We start from the raw sequence: 17,256 nt of genomic DNA on the forward strand, positions 1-17,256 counted from the left end.
ATGCGGTCCGGTGGGGAACGTATTGGGGGAAAAAGTGTATTCTGGAGCGCGCGGACCGCTGTTACTAAGGCACTTTCTGCAGCCAATCGGGGAGACGCTTGTAAGCACCAATCAGCCATGTTCCCGCCAAAGAAAAAGGACCAATAAAACACAGACACAAGGTTTGAACCCGAAAACGCGCGCTTGGACAATTATGGGTGTTAAGAAAGTAGTTCAGACAAAACACACTAAAGTAAACAGTGGAAAAGACAGAAAGATCGTGGGAAGTACACTGAGGACCCGGAGCGCGAAAGCGACCAGCGCACACTCCACGGGGGTATGGAACGCCGCGGCCGCGCCGAAACCCAAGCTCGGACGATGGTCCCCCTCGACAGCCGCGTCCTCCGGTCGGTCAGCGCGCAAACACACACTCCGCATGCGTTTCTTAGAAAAAAAAGCAGGGCTAGGCGACCAAAGAAGGATGCTACAAGAATAGGAAAAGCAAACTGAACGGGGGCTCCGCCACACCTTCCCCTTCGGAAAAAAGAGTGCCCCCACCCTTGCACAAAGTTTAAAGTATAAGACACAATTTTCACACACTGACAGTGATAATGACATAGAATGCGAACTCGAGGAAATTAAACACAGACTCTAAACCAAGAGTCGACAACTATCTCCGCTGAATCAGTCAACGCACACGCGGTCACTTAATGGAGTCCTATGGCACTTCACGCACGCATAGCCTGTTGTCCAGCACCCGCAAAGCCATTTCACTTAAGTACAACAGTAAGAAAATAACACATCCACCGTGAATAACCTACAAATGGCACGCACACTCTAAAAGTTACATCTTAAAGAAATCGAAATCGTAAAAGCAGCTTCTCTAGCCAGGCCATGTACTGAGTTCTAGGGAGCATGACGTGAAAGAAATAATCTGTCCTTGACAACAGATCGCATAAACATGACGCAAAGTACCCGCTATCCAACAAAAGTGATAACCAAGTTAAGAAAACAGAAGCGCAGTGTCATCGGTCGCCACTCAACGAAATACTCAGTGCCTTACGGAATACAGTTACAAACGTTTCATAAAAAGGCACTATAAAACAGAAAAAAATTATATACGAGGGCTCACTGTAATGAAGTATCATCTCACGCACGAGTGGAAATCTACGCACACCAGCCACAGTTGGGCACTTCACTTGAAACAACATTTCTATATTCGACCTTACTCGTTCTATAACAGGCCAACTCGTCAACTATGACAAAATTTACCCATGATAGATTTGATAGATTCACACGGTCGCTGAAAACACTCTAGACAACACGAAGAAACTGTTAAGAAAATGAGTGACGAGGAAACTACTACAAACCAACACAAAAAAGCTAAAAAACGATTTACCATAAAAACTACCAACCATCCAAACATAAAAGCTACGAAATGCAAAACTTTATAGGCGACGCATGATACAAGAGATGTTGGTGCGTGCCGAATCCTCTAAGCACGTTTCATTCGCTTCTCGTCGGTCAATACTAAAAAAACAAACAGAAAACGAGCAAACATTCATGCATACTTTTCATGGATATGAGCCGCAGAACTGGCGGTGGTAAAACATGATAAACCACTAAAAAGAAGATGCAGATTACATATTGGTCGGCGTTTAGCGTACAAAACGAACAGAGACAGCCATATGTCAGCACCGGTGAGAAACTGTCGCCAACCCGACGCATTCGCAGAACTGCACACACGCTGGCTCCCCCCGTCCGCGGCATCCCGGGCACCCCTGCTGGTGTCTTTGTCTGTACTTCGAGCAGTGTCTGGCAGCGTAAACATCTCTTCTCAACTCCTCGTTTCCCTCAGACCCCCAACCCCGAAGTGGCTGCCGTATTTACTTCAAGACAAAACCTAACTCCGGTGGACAGGAGCCGAGGAAACGGATCTCAGCGATCATATATATAGCGTGATCTGCTCAAAAATCAGCCTTTTCATAGGCACGTGGGGGTCTTCCTCTCCTTCGGGGCCCTTTCGCTGGGAGAGCCGAACGCTTGTGCCGCTTGGATCCTGACTACAAAGCTGACCTTTAACTCCCACGTACCCCGCAACAAAACTGCTGCACACTCAGTTGTTTCTCCAGCACCAGCAGCGGCTGGGTACAGATAGCTAGCTGCTGGTGATGAAGCAAATCAAGCAAAGACAACCAACCAGTGGGTGCCCCGCATACATGGAGAAGGAAAGCCTACAGGCCTACAATCATGCGGTGCGCCGAGAGGCAACAATCTCTCACCTTACTGCGTGTGCCGAAATTTGGCGGCCGCGATGAAGGTCGGCGGTCGCGGCGTCGTTCTGTCCGCGTCTGGGCCGGGGGCTCTTCCCAGGAGCCAGTGCCGAGCATGACGGGCCTGGTTTGCGCCGGTCTGGTAGCGCGGTGATGGCCGTGAAGTTGGAAAGACATCTCCGCTGTCGCACATCTCGTCGCTTGTTTTTGCCGGCCCCGTTGAGCCGTTGAGCGTTGGAATGTCCCGAAGGCCGATGAGGTTGAGACTTGCCAGGTCAATAGGAAGATGAGCTCGAAGATGAGAGGCAGGAAGCTGAGCGATGAATAGGGGGAGCCCATGATGGAAGAGCGGGGTGTTCGATACCGGGCACTCTCCACCACTTTGTAAAGTCAGGGTATAAAAACAAAATTCGATTATTAAACATGAAACGCTGCCAATTCGTTAAAAAGAAGTAGGTGGGGCGACGGCAAAGTGTTCAGATAAACTGTTCCAGTCGCTAACACTTCTTGGGAAAAATGCATATTTAAATATGTTAATTCTGCACCGGTACTCTGATACTTTTAATGAGGGATCTGTTCTTAAAGAGGCATAGGTTGGTGAGGTAATGTATTTGTTCTTAATAATGCCTGTTCTGCTGGTGTATATACCGTAAAAAAAAAAGACACAGTCGCAAATATTTTCGTACGGTTTCAAGTAGACACCAACCCAACCTGGTCGAATAACTTAGGAGTAAGAGCTTTTGTTAAAGGAGTGATCTCCTGAGACAAACGAAGGCTGCGCGCTTTTAATGCGCTCTACCGCATCTATGTTGAGTTTAGTGTATGTTCCCCTGCGGAGCAACCGAATTCCAATGTCAGCCGAACATTACTATGTGTAGGGTTTTTTGTAGTTCCCGCGGAGCTTGCCAAAAATAACGTCTTATGAAGTAATGTGACTGGTATGCCTTTGGAATTAGGTAATCTATACGATTGTTCCACGAAAGGTCTCGTGAAAATCTCACCCAATGTACTTGCATGCGGAGGCGAAGAAGGACAATTTCACACCACCCAAAATATAACCAGTGGCCATGCGTTTTATTTTGTCAGTAAACGTAACTATGTTACATGTTGAAAGATTGAGGGTTATTATCCTTGTTTGATACCTGGAAAGTATAAAATCACGATTTCTGCAATATAGCGAAACCTGATTCACAAGTGATTCAACGGTAAACACAGCGATCATTTGCATATGATCTAACAGCGTTGGAAACATGGTCAGGAAGATTACTGACGTACACTAAGAAAAGAAGGGGACCTAGAAAGGACCCTTGAGGAGAAGGAGCAGCAGGAAAAGAAGAAGAAGAAGAAGAAGAAGAAGAAGAAGAAGAAGAAGAAGAAGAAGAAGAAAAAAAAGAAGGAAAAGAAGAAGAGAAAGAAAAAGAAAAAGAAAAGGAAATAGAAAAAGAGAAAAAGAAAAAGGAAAAGAGAAAGAAAAAGAAAAAGGAAAGGAAAAAGAGAAAGAAGAAAAAGAAGAAGAAAAAGAAGAAGAAGAAGAAGAAGAAGAAGAAGAAGAAGAAGAAGAAGAAGAAGAAGAAGAAGAAGAAGAATTTATTTTTCAGCAGATGGTGTTACAATGCCTGCTGATGGGGCAGGAGCTAAAGGCATTGAGTGCCTGACGAGGGCCCCTGACCCTCTGGAGTTCACCACAGAGGACACGTTTCAATTAAGTATGCGTGCTTAGCAATAACATCCAGCAATACCGAGAGAAAAAAATAAGTAAATTAAAACAACAAAAAATCAAACACGTTTGATAATGAGAATCACAATTTGTACAATATACATGAAACTTTTTTCTGCAATACCTGTTTAGCAGAAACAATAGAGGACGACTTATTTCTTGACTGATTGCCCGTTGTTGCTATAAAAAAATTATGTCTACACACGAGTCCTGATAACACCTTCACGACTGATGAAACTGCTCCATCAAGCAGAACACAGTGCTTTCGGTCAGTAAGATACACCCCTAATCACATCAATAGCTGAGTGGGTAGTTTTAAAGTAGACGGCTTTTGAACAGAGAGATGGGATGAGAAGTTTCTGGTGCAAATAATTCGTGCGTTATGCACAGGATAGAACCGGTTCAGAACTCTCTACAGCCGTAAAACGCCGGCCTTTTTCATCGTTATCATGACGGTGTCGTGTTTTGAGTGCAGCAAGACCAACTGGTTTAAGGGCCGTCCGAACCACCTCGGTTGTGTTGCATCAACGACACCACGAGTGCCTGGGCACTCTAGCTAGGACACTTTCCCACGTCGGAGCCCGCCACTCCTTTCAAGAGCAGCTCTTTCGGTGTATTCGTGCACCTAAGCAAACAGTCGAAAGACACACTGGGACGAGAAAGAAAAGCTGCGAACTTGAGAAAAGAAAAAAAAAACTCGGCAAAGAAAAGGACGAGACTCGATCTTCTTCGTTGAGCACAGTATTTGCCTGTCGACGCTCTCTAAGCTAGTAAACAGAGTCGGCGTCAGCTTTTCGGTGGAAGCGAGCAGGGTACAGGCGTCAGCGATGTTTGCTCCTTGAAGTGGGAATTCGTTGCTACCGAAGCAGGAGGAGCATCGTGGCCAAACACGAGTGTGAGCTCTGCGGCGAGACATTGCGGCAAGCATGCAACGCTACTCATATATCCTAGTGAAGGAGTCTGGAGGGATGTGCGCGCAAGGACCGCATTGCGGGTGCCAAGAGTTCTTGTTTGATCAAAGCGTCGTTTGTTGCATACGCACAGAGGAAACTGTTCGGTCGTCGGGAATACAGGTTCTAGAAAAAATGTGTTTTTGCATCTTGAAAAGGAAAAAAAAGAAAGAAAAATCCCGGGGAAAAGGAGTGGTGCTAAGAATCGCCTGCCACTTCACTATGACGACATCTTCACTACATGTTGGTTCTAGCTTGCGATGTTATCAGCGATAGTGCGGGAATGACCTTAGTTGCTTGTAAGGAATGTCTAAAACAACGAACATGAGGCACGCGTTTTACATTCGGTGATTGAACAATAGATTAAATCAGGCCGACTTTGCGTATTGTTCCTCGGCTGTACTCTTCACACAGCCTGAGTGGCACCTACAAACTGAAACCAGAAGGCACATCAATCCAGTTCAATTCAACTTTTCTTTCCAACAAGAAGTTGGGGGCCCCCAGGCGAAAAGGGACCATAAAGACCACTTGAAGGTGCCTGAGGGTCCCCATCCCGGATCTTCAAAAGTAGGAGGCTTTTGCGGGCTTTTGTCTCCCAGGCACATATAGCAACAGAAAAGAGAGTTTTGGAGAGTGGAAACTCAATGGCCGGGTTCCTTCCATCACAAAGAATTGCAGACTGTTGCATTTACACGTATGGGAATTTCCGCGGTTCTAGGAAAGCACATTTCCCGACGCGTAATCCGAAAAAGTGGAGGCTTACCGTGTAACGGCACACGTCCAGGGCGCTGTTTTGTTGTCATTGTGGATGCCTTCACTATATATTAGCGTTAGGGATAATTATAGTTGACCCGCTAATTGAAAAAAAAAAATAAAAGCTGCTATAAGTGAGTTGTGACTGCTATCACAATTGATATTAGCCAGTAGTGCAACCATGAAAGCCACACGAGCGTCCTTCAGGTTGTTGAAAGAAGCTCAATTTCGGATTTCGTGGGATTCGTGGTCATCGTTCTGGACGCGCACCCTTTTTGAATTTGCATTCGAGCTGATGCACCAACCCTATTTCATTCCAGGGGATGGATCGTCCAAAGCTTCGCCCTACAGCCTTTGCTTTTAACAATTCACGATTCGCCCTGACTTGGCAACAGCTAATTAAGGCATGCTGCATTGACGATCAGCGTGACAGTATAGCGCAGTTCTTTCGTTTGGATATCCCAAGTGAACTAGTGTTGCAGTGGCTGTCCGCAGTTATCTGGAAATAAATAAAAAAAAAACAGGTACTGTCAGTAGTCCCTACTTCTTCCCGCCACACTAGCCTCCGCTGGCTTGGTCAACAACAGAAAACGTCGTTCCCACAAGCAGTGCTCTATTAACCGCTGCTTGACAAAGCCGCCCATAAGAGAATGGTCACAGAGGAAGGGTTGACATTGCCACTGCTTCCATCGTTGCTTGCCAGTTCTGCCGTGTTGAAACTCAACATTTAGATAATTCTTTTAATCTACTATCCGCTTGGAGGAGAAATTAAAAGAATAAGTGTTACATATTTCTACCATCCACCTAGGAGGAGAAATTTAAAGAGAAATCGTTGCATATTAAAAAACATCAGATTTCGAGGCATTTGGTACACGTGGAATGGGAGGATGCAGTGTTTACCGGGCTGTTATTTATATAACACAGTTTCATTCCGAGAACGACTCGAAGTTGTCAACAGGGGGACCATCTGTACCTCCGTGGCACGGGGCTGTGTCACTCAATCACGAGCGGGATTCCTAGCTAAAACACGTCAAATAAGCTAGCTCGCCGCCACAAACGTACCCTAAGGTTTGTTTCCTGTTTCTTTTTACTTGAGCGGCGAATATGAAGCGGCTGGTGAAACAAGTGGTGGTGCTAATTTGCTACCAATACTTACCCTATGTTCTCCTGCTGAAGAAAGAGCTAGAGGCCCCATGGTTTGTTAAACTAACTATGAAAGAACTAAGCTAAATGGCATTTTTAAATGACTGCTACTTGGCATCGGCAACAGCACGAGTGAGACTGCGGCAGCACCGTGTTATTTCTGGTAGCCGCCTGCATATTCCAAAGCGGATGTTGACACTTGTAGGGCTCGACGCCTAGTCTTCGTTCCGGGCCACACGAGCCAGCCCTGTACTCAGTTCGTTACTCGTTCCAACGAATTCTGCTTAGCAGACATCATGAGATCTCCGTATTAATAGTTCCACCTTTTTGTAGTTAATAATAAAGTTCACACCATTGCCTCGGTAATTTGCGTCATCAGTTCACGTTCATTTTACAAACATGAGACTCCCCTCGCCTCCTGTTTTTCACACGTTGAGGACGAGAGGTGCGCGTATTTCCGAAAATACGCATTGCGTATTTTTGAATTAGCGATGCAAATTCCATTTACCCGGCGGTTGCCTTAACTGAAATGAACGCCCTTGAGGTATCAGTCTCATAGGTATCTGTTTAAATTGAGTAAGTGGGAGTACATCAAAATACGCACTTCCGAGAGCGCGGTGTAGTCATTAGGATGTACATATCCTCTTGACTTGGCCGAGTGCTTGCATTGCTACCTTTCCGTGGATTGCGGGCATCGAAATTAAATTCCCCTCTTACACTATAGCACTGTGATAACATACGTAAAACGAAGCCATGAGTGCACGCCCAAGAAGTGCAGTAATCGCACGCCTTTTAACAGCTCATCGAAGGTAAACGTTTCGTGCAATGGTCTAATTAGTGTCGCAACATGGCCGCCATAGGAGCAGTCATAGTTGGTTTCACCCAACGGGACCAGCCGTTTCCGCTCGCTGACTAGCCAGAGTTATTGTTAATTATTGATACTGACGGTTGATAGTCGGTGAGCAGAAGCGGTTTGTCAGGTTGGGTAAAATTAAGGCAGACTGATCACTTGCTGTCGCGAAACGACACCAGCGAGGATTGTTGTACTGGATGGGAGCAGTCTGTCTTGATTTTTTCGTAACCGGCCAAACCGCTACCGCTCACTGACTAGCCAGCGTCGCTATCAATAACTAACAGTGACTGTGGCTAGTCAGTGAGCGGAAGTGGTTCGACCGATTGCGTGAAATCAACTATAACTGGTCCCATGGCCGCCATGATGCGACACTATTTAGACCATTGCCTCCGTTTCGACAGTGTTTACGCTTTTGGGTTTCTCTCTTTTTGTCTCCGGTCATTGTTGTTGCTTGGCGCTTAGAAGATTCTTACGGAAATGGCGGTGGTGCGCATGTGGGATGCATCACACCTGGGTATTGCAGTTATTTTCTCATCTCGAATGGGGAAACTAACATCAATGAAAGTTTTCTGCGCAGGCTGTGTGTGCGTAAACGTGCGGCGCCGACAGCGGGAAAGATAATCGAAGTTTTGTTACCAGGCCTCAAGCAGGTCCTGCTGCCTCCTAAACGCGCTTGGAACACCTCACCTAAATAATAATTGACATTTTTGCCATCTCTTGCAGGTTTCTGTGGTTTCGAGAGATGAAGTTGGCGCTTACAAGCCGTACCTGTGGCATCGATCTGTATTTCCGAAAGTAAGGCTCTTTAAATTTCTGTCTCTTCCCTCCCTCCCTCCCTCTTTCTCTCTCGTTGCCGTGCGCAATGTTGTTTACATCACGCAGTTTTATGAGCCTCCATGTTTTCTGCTTGATGAGACACTTTCGCACGACTGAGGCTCCCAGATGTCGTTGGCAGGGATATCTTGCGCTTGCTGCGTTTTATGAGGCTCGTTGTGAAATTGCTTGTCCGCAGCGGCCGCTTTTCTGATGGAGTTTAAAAGCGAAAACGCCCGTGTGTTCGACATTTCGGCGCACGTTGGAGATCCCCAGGTGGTCAAAATTAATGCTGAGCACTCCACTACAGTGCGCCTGATCGCCTGCGTAGCGTCGGCACGTAAAACCCCACAATCAATCAATCAATCAATCAATCAATCAATCAATCAATCAATCAATCAATCAATCAATCAATCAATCAATCGATCGATCGATCGATCGATCGATCGATCGATCGATCGATCGATCGATCGATCAATCAATCAATCAATCAATCAATCAATCAATCAATCAATCAATCAATCAATCAATCAATCAATCAATCAATCAATCAATCAATCGATCGATCGATCGATCGATCGATCAATCAATCAATCAATCAATCAATCAATCAATCAATCAATCAATCAATCAATCAATCAATCAATCAATCAATCAATCAATCAATCAATCAATCAATCAATCAATCAATCAATCAATCAATCAATCAATCAATCAATTGCTTGTGTTATTTTGTTCCGCTTTAGGGAGTGGAAAAAAGGTGAGCATGGATTCGGTGCACGAAGTGCATGTCCTGGCAGCCTGATACCACAAAACACGTTGCGCCTTGGATTAACTAGTTTCTTTTCTCCATGCTTAGCGCCAGTGAGGTAATCAACGCATGGTTTATTGGTGTCGTTTCCAAATGCCCTCAAATTTTCATCGGTTGGATGTTAAACATCCAATCCCTTTTTAAAGTGATTTTTAATCCGGCGAGGTCGGTACCTAGTGTCATTAAACATGGTGCTGTGTTGAGTTTGAAAATGGATATAGGTCGCCGCCTTTACCGGTGCGATAGAGGCTCTACAGTTGGTCGGGTTGTTTGCAGAGATTGTGAAGAGATTATGAAGCAGTGAAATGAGAATTTAGACCCAGTCTTTATTTTTCTCCTTCTGCCTGCACCTTGGACACGCTTCTCACGTCGTCATAGGGTATTTTATGGAAAACAGAGTGTCGAAAGGTTGCTGTAAAGGAATGCAAAATATTTACATACAACAGGCAAAGGTAAAGTAAAAATTGAAGCACTTTCACTACACGCGAAAGCTGTCAGGGGATCCAACCGGTAAAGGAGCAATGATTCCTTAGGGGGACTGTGGAGCTCTCTATTGACTAGTTTCAGTACCAGCATGGCGTTAATACCGCAAGTAGTCATGAGAGGGAACCGCAGGCCCCGAAAAGGCCTACAAAGTGACATTGAGTTGTCATTAATCTGGTGTAATTAATGCATCCATTCATGACTTTTTTCTTTAATGTTATTGTGTACTCAATTGCGGCAGAACAACGGCAGCCTCCGTGGGAACGGCGCAGAGAAAATATCACCCCCAAAATTTTGCTTATTTGTAACATGTGCCTCGGTAGCGCAATGGGATTGACATCGGCTTCGTAACGCGAGGGCCCCTGGCTACATCCCGATTATGGGAAGCGGTGATCTTTTCGAAGCCTCTGTTTGGGTTCGTTACACCGCATTACCCGTAGCACGGTACTACGGTAGCTAGATACCCTGACCCCGGACAAGCTACGACGGCAAGCCGGACCCCTAAGGTGCTTCGCACTTAAAACAGGATGGTATGAATAAAATAAATCCCCAGGTGCCCACCTTGTGGTCGACCTAGTATGTGGTCTACCTAGCCGACAGCGTTTCTCTCGGGTCATTTCGACACTTTCTTAAAACGCTCGCTTCGGTGCGTGCACTTACCGCAGACGGCTGCCTGTATCGTGGGGTCAAATCCTGAGTTTGGTAATAGAGTGTGGTTATGGGTAGAACCACTACGTCAGATTGTAGAGTATCGGCACTCTTTTCTGCCATTGTTGTATGCCGCTGACAGCGGCCATCGGTCGAACCGCGTCACGTGACATATGTTTACCCGGAAGACCCATGGGCGCTGACATTTTGGTGCCTCTGCGTTGCCGCGTGCGCGCTCTTGGATAAGGCGGGATTTTCTCAGCGCAGTGCGGCTGTATGACACGTTCATATTGAGTTTTTAAGCCCACAGACAGAGTAGCGATGCCGTGCTGCTCTGTACTGGGCTGTTCCAACCGGCGGAAAGGTGGACAACACCTGCATCGCTTTCCGCTGGGAAAGAACGACCGTGGCCCAGCGTAACCTATAGCCACGTAAAAAAGCGTAGCTTAATTAGTGGCTCTAGCGTTACCTAGAGCCACTAAATAAGCTACACCAGCGTAACCGAGCCTGACTCTATCGCACCGGCGCGCTGTCTCTAAATCTTGAAAAAGTAAACCCGGCTATCATGGTTGCCACACGGCGCCCGGACCAATTTCGCCCGTCAATGTCAGCCGCAATGGGCCGCATAAGGCTGGCCACCCTGGCGTCAGGCACCAAAATGCTGCCGCCGTGAGTCAATGTCGTTACTCAATGTCGTGTAGCTTATTTAGTGGCGCTAGTAATGGGCGTGTATGGGAAATTGGGTGAGCAGGTGGTGTGCGTAACGCTTGATCAGTGCTGCAAGGTGTGCTCCAGAGAGCATGCTGTTTGTTAAGGGCTGGCAGTGACGTACGCTGTATTTGTAAACCAGCATCGTCGGACAGTCACTAACTGAGCGGCTGTGTCCGAGCACAACGTTCCCTGCGCTCAGTTACGCCAACCGCGAGATGTCGCGCGAGAGCTGAGAAGTTGTTCGCGTGCTGTCGAGATTGTGAAAGCGATCAAAATCACTCAAGAGTCGCTGCCGCGGGCATTGTAATTGGATGGCACGCATCTGTGCCGGCCGGTGTTAAAGTTTGCACCGAGGAGCAAGAACAGCCCCAATGGCCTCACGTATGGCCTTGCCTAATGGAGTTAGAGGGTGGTCATTTTTTTTTTACTTATTACCTCCCCGTCCATGCACCCACAGGGGGAGAAATACAAGCTTATGCTTTCATATCGCGTTGCCGACAGAGAGGAGCTTACGAGAAGACAGGAGCGAAGCATGCGTACTACAACGGCGGACGACGATCCCTGTGGCTACGCATGCAATCATGGCGAAAGCAATTACTGAGCGACTATGGAGAGTTGTGAGTTGGTTCGGCATAATTTCTCTGATCCCCCTGCTCGGGCTTCTAGTTGACAAAGCCGGGCGGGTCTGCACGGAACAGACGACACCGCTGACCTGAGTCCTTGCAGAGGGTCCCTTGAGATTTCCTTGGGCGCTGCCGGTGACAGCGGCCAATTACGCGCTGCTCTGCGGAGTTGGGTTGAACTGTTGGGCCCGTTGCCGGTAGAAGATTGCGCTAAGTTATTCTGCGGCTCCTTTCTTTTCTGTTTTGTCACTCGAAGTGCGCTTTCGTATTATATCTGCATATGCACCGTAAGTATGATGTGCGCGCAGCAAGTCCTCGCTTTTTCTGGTACCCCTGAGAAGGCAGAAAGGAGGCTCATGAGGAGATAAATCCAAGTGTAATGGAACCATGTTTTTAATCGATGACATATTTATATTTTGATTATTCCTTTTCTGTAAGGCAAACTTCAGACTTAATCTACTGTCTTCCTCGTAGCTTTCATTTAGAGAGAGAGGGAAAGACACAGGGAAGAAACTTTATTTAACGACTGAAGTCCGACTCAGGACGTTATTAAGCTTCAAAAGGGGGGAGGGGTGGGGGAGGTGTTTAACGGTCCTGCGAAGGGGGCAGGCTTGGCGGGGGTGCACGGAATACTGCGATGTGGGCAGCCAACCAGGACGGAATTCGTAATTTTTTACCGCCGTTATTACTTTTCTTGCCCCGCGTGAGAATGTTTCTTTTTCTGGCAGAAACACGTGCCGCACAGTTCACTGGATGATTAATTAACGCGTTACGCCACAAATGCATACCCTTCTTCCCGACCACACCAAAGACTGAGTCTCTCTCTCTCTCTCTCTCTCTCTCTCTCTCTCTCTCTCTCTCTCTCTCTCTCTCTCTCTCTCTCTCTCTCTCTCTCTCTCTCTCTCTCTCTCTCTCTCTCCATCACAGGGACAACAATTCCGAGAGTGGCTGCTAACCAAGATTGTCAACGGGGAACGCACAAGCTACTCGGCGCCCAAATTTGCGAGAATGCAGGTAAGAAGTTTGGCAGCGGCCGCCTTGTCGGCATCGATCGCGTGGCGTCGTCGTCCAGGACTCTGGCGCCGCCCGTTGGAGCCCGCGCTTGCATGCCGAGCCTCTTTACCACCGCTCTTTCTGATTACATTGCTGTTGCTGCGACGTCTCGTCATCGTCCAGGCCACTTGTGAAACCTTTGGCGCGTTAAGGGACACGAAAGCCGGGACAGGCGAAAAATTTCTTACAGGACATTGCACTCTTCCCATGTTGTTGTTTTATTCATGAGGAAGTTGTCTGCAGTAACCGTTGGTGCATGTTAACGCCCGGGTAACCTTTCGTCGCAGCGTTTGCTTCACCGTGGCGTGGCCGGTGAGCGTGTCCGCTCGTCTGCACCATAATTGAAAGTGGGTGCGGCGATGCCCCGCTGTTCTCTTCGTCTTCCGTTTTCGGGAGCTGAGAAGAGTGAAACGAATACAGTACCCTGCCCTCGACAGCTTTTTCACGCCTGGGAGAGCTTCAAGTGTGCTGTTTTTTGTGTGCGCGTGACTGCGCGCGTGCACGTGCGGATGAGTCTTGCCGTGTTTTTCTGCAGTTCTTGGTGCGACGTAGTACTTTGTCTTAAAAGGTTCGCTGCTACGCTTAGAGGGGACGTCCGATGCAGATTGGAGCAATCGTTATGTGGTGGGCAATAAAGGGACACTAAAGTTTACAAAAATTTGCTCATATCAGTAGAGTACAGTGCCGTAAATGCAGTCAAATTTCTTGCGGGATAACTTAATAAAACTTGTTGTTGGGCTAGTTGGTTCACGTTTTCAAGTGAAAATTTGAGCGCAAAAATTCGACAAAGACACAGAAAGACCAGACGGGAGCAGAGGATGTATACGAACATAGAAATCTCTAAACGCATGAAAAAGGTATCACCATCCCAAACAGTTCTTCACACTGCGATTTATTACGTCATTGATTGTGAATTGGGAAATAGGATTGGCAGCGCTTGGCTCAAGGGTTACCTAAAATAAAGGAGTAACTAAAAATAACGGTAAGAAATGGACAATCAATTCGCGAGGAAACTTGTGAATGCCATGTTTTTTTGAAAGGTACGAACTTCATCTTTTGGACATTGTTCACAGGCTCCCTCACAACCACTGTCGATGAAAATTCTTTCAGGTTTGAGTCATCGCAAATGTGTTTCCTTGTAGTTGAGGCACAGCCCGAGATTTCTGAGGAGAAAGAGAGAGCGGCCGCCAATGTTCGCTGTCGTTGCTTACGTTTAAATGAATAGTCAGACAGAATTTGGTGGCCCTTTGTTATGATTTCGCGTCAGTAAGCAGTTTCGCCGTAGGCTTTCTATGCTGCCGCAATTTCTCGAACAGTTCTCCTGCCGGCAGTTTTATTTCGAACCATGCCGCGTTTCGGTAATATTTGTCGTGAATGGCGAGCAGATTTCAATAATAATGATATTCACGCGAATGAAAGCCATTAAGAGTAGCACTAAAGCTGCACCAAGGCATACCATTTCTTATGTACATATGTCTTGCTGTACACCCTTCTTCCCCCGCCTGTTTGTTCGTCCACATATTCCCTCAAATCCCCCGCCGCCACACGTACGAACCTTCACTGAATAATAGTAAGGGCGAGCACATATTTTTTTGTACTTTCGTGGGACTAAACTTTGTAAGCCGTATTGCGATCCACTCGCACACAGTCCCCACAGTTTTTCGTTCATCGCTATGCACACATATCACTCTTCCTCTTTTCTACTCTCTGCGCACGTGTGCATAGCTCGTATTCCTTGTTTTCTTTAATTCACGCTATCGGACCCAAATATTGAGCAAAATCCGTTTTCGGGTGTCTTCGGAAATTCCCGCGGGGACTGTTTTGGAGCTGTATAAGCCGCACAGTCGATATACAAAACAGTTTTTCTAACTTACATACCAGACTATTCTAAACTCGAGCCTCTGTGGAATGAAGCTGTGCATTAAAATCCCCGTTCGTCATCTTGCTTTCTTGTTTCCATTACTAGATATTCTGCGCTAGGCTTTCAGTTTGGGCTAATAGAAGTACTTCTATTTAAACGCATCTACTTAGATGCGTTTAAAGGCTAGGATTTTAGGATTTTATGCAAAAGGATTTTATGCAAAAAGGCTTTAAAGAATAAAGCGCCCAAAGTTAAAGCCTTTTTTGTTTCCTAATCCGCGAGAATTTTGTGTCGAACGTAATGAAACTGTGTAGATATAATTTCTAAACATGTGAAACGAGATTTTCGATACTGTAAAGGCGCCGTGTAAAAGAGCGGAAGAAACCTGGGAATATAAGAAAGTCGCTCGTTCGTGTAAGAACAGACTTGGGGCAATGCCAGCTTGTTCGTTCTACAGCTTCGATTCTTCGAGCTACTCTCGTTTGTGCTCTGCTGTGGAAAATAGTGCGGGAGGTATATTTGTGCATTTCGACGTGAGCGCTACAATGCGTTTACAAGATGTGCCTCCAGCATGTTTCCTTTTACTTGGCTTTCTTAGGGACACCTTTGCCGCTGAAGCTACCAAACCAGTCTCCCCGTCGTGTTTTATATTGGTGTTCCTGGCCGGGTAGCAAAGGTTTTGGTCTCAATTTTGTGTTTCTGTCATCGTATTGGGAAGGTTTCGTGTATATCCGGATTCAGAGACGACGGGGACGTCGGAAAGTTTCTGTGTGCGGGACACGTAGTAAAGTCTCTCTGCTTAAGAGGGTTATGCAGACAAAATACAGGTTTGTTTTAAATGAAAGATTTCGTGTTTTGTGGTGCCCCCAGTGCTTGTCCGATAGTAAGGGATGCTTTATTCACTGACATATTCCCTTATCGCCATCTCGAAGTTTTTGAGTCTCCCGCCAAATCATGTTTTCGGGACGTGCTGGGGCGTGGCCTCCGCGATTTGCTGCCGGCGGCGCAACGGCGCGCCGCCGGCAGCAAATCGCGGAGGCCATGGCTGGGGAGCCTCGTTTACCGCTAGTAAACCTAGATGGCGGCACCATACCGCGGCGGGCAGTTTTCTGCATTTGTTTTTGACCGTATTTGCACCTGGCGTGTTTTTGTTAGGGTAGAAAATCGTTTCGTGTAACATGGTGTTCGCTCGCCAAATATGGCCGCGTAAGACACCGTCCCTTACGCCAATCGGCCAGTGTCTTCTGGGACAACCCCAACTAGGCGCAGTGCTCTGCAGCTAAAACCGCTAAGTGCGTGTAGTACCAACAGCAGTATGCACCGGTACTTCTATGTTTACGTGTGCTTTCGTAACTTCCACTGTTTGTTCCACCATGCTTACTGATATAAAAAGAATGTGCCCTAAATTTAAGCGCAGATAGCTCGTTCGGCAAGCTTACAAGCTCTGCCTAATTTGCGTTTCCTTTTGCCGGCCTCCGCCAATCGCAGAGCTGTATGGTATGACATCATAGCGTCTGTTGCGGGAAATGAGCTAGTGGGTCGCATGGCCATTCTCTTTTTTCGTAATTAAGTAGTTCATTTCAGCGAAGTTCACGTTAAAAGTGGTGTCAGTATGATTGTAACGAGACAATCTTTCGAATGAACCAAACTTGTGTTTTGTCTGCATGGCCCCATTAAAGGTGCCGTGCTCCAATTCTCTACCACGAACAGATATACATCTATCCCCGATTCCAGACCATCTACCAAGGTTGAATGATTTCGGGGAACGATTCGCAATACGACCTCCGTCCAGAGTTCTTCACTTATTCGAAATTATATACCACCTCAGCTTCACTGGTCACCCACCTTCGCAGAGTGGAATCACCCACAATTTTGTTTCATTTCATCTTACTTCTAGTCTCGCCTCTCAGTAGCCACTCTGTCATCTCGATAGTCCCCCGTTTGTCAGTTCTTCTCACTGCGTGTTCAGTCCTAGTCCACTTCCTTCGCAGCAGTCGGAGCTACCATGTCTTCCATCCGACTTCGTTCGTTCTTTGAAATAGGACGGGATTTCCCCATTTCCAAGGCCTACTTCTGTCATCCTTCACTCTAAGAACTAAAGGAGTCCCACCAATTCCCAAAGGGAATAGAAACCCTTGTCCCATATACGATTCCCTTTTCCAGCATCAGGCAACTCCCTTTTTAGCAGAATAGCCTTACCCTTCACAAGGGAGTCGCAGGCCTCTCGCGGAGAGGGGGTCGAGGTATTCTCACCGGAGTTGCGGGAACCGCGTCCGGCAATTCCCTCACCACGGATTGAATAATTCCTCCAGTCAGGGAGTTATACAATTCTTTACCAGAATCTTGCTATACCTCTGCCACCCCTCAGAATTACCTTATTCCACCAAACAGCATTTTGCAATACTTCACCAGGAAGGGTTAGCGTACTCTTTTCAGAATCATTGTATTCTTTCAACCAGTCCCATAATGCCTTCTCAAGGAGGGCTAGCTTACTCTTTGTCAGAACTAATGTATTCCTTTAAAGCAGGATCCATGCACTACCTGCGAGTTGCCGAACTCTACTATTCAGAGGCAGCACGATGTTA

At 46.7% G+C, this 17,256-nt stretch overlaps 1 protein-coding gene across 1 annotated transcript in view; it reads left to right on the forward strand.

Moving 5' to 3' along the window:
* Nucleotides 1–17,256, forward strand: part of Rsh (Rap GTPase activating protein radish) — a 321,267-nt gene that overhangs the window by 244,654 nt on the left and 59,357 nt on the right. The window contains exons 9-10 of the mRNA XM_077707586.1: nucleotides 8,392–8,463; nucleotides 12,685–12,771. Of these exons, the coding sequence (XP_077563712.1) occupies nucleotides 8,392–8,463; nucleotides 12,685–12,771 (159 nt within the window). The remainder of the gene's footprint in view (nucleotides 1–8,391; nucleotides 8,464–12,684; nucleotides 12,772–17,256) is intronic.

Source organism: Haemaphysalis longicornis, unplaced genomic scaffold, assembly GCF_048455015.1.
Source record: "Haemaphysalis longicornis isolate Haplotype H1 unplaced genomic scaffold, Haemaphysalis longicornis Haplotype H1 scaffold_4, whole genome shotgun sequence".
Classification (NCBI taxonomy): Eukaryota; Metazoa; Arthropoda; class Arachnida; order Ixodida; family Ixodidae; genus Haemaphysalis; species Haemaphysalis longicornis.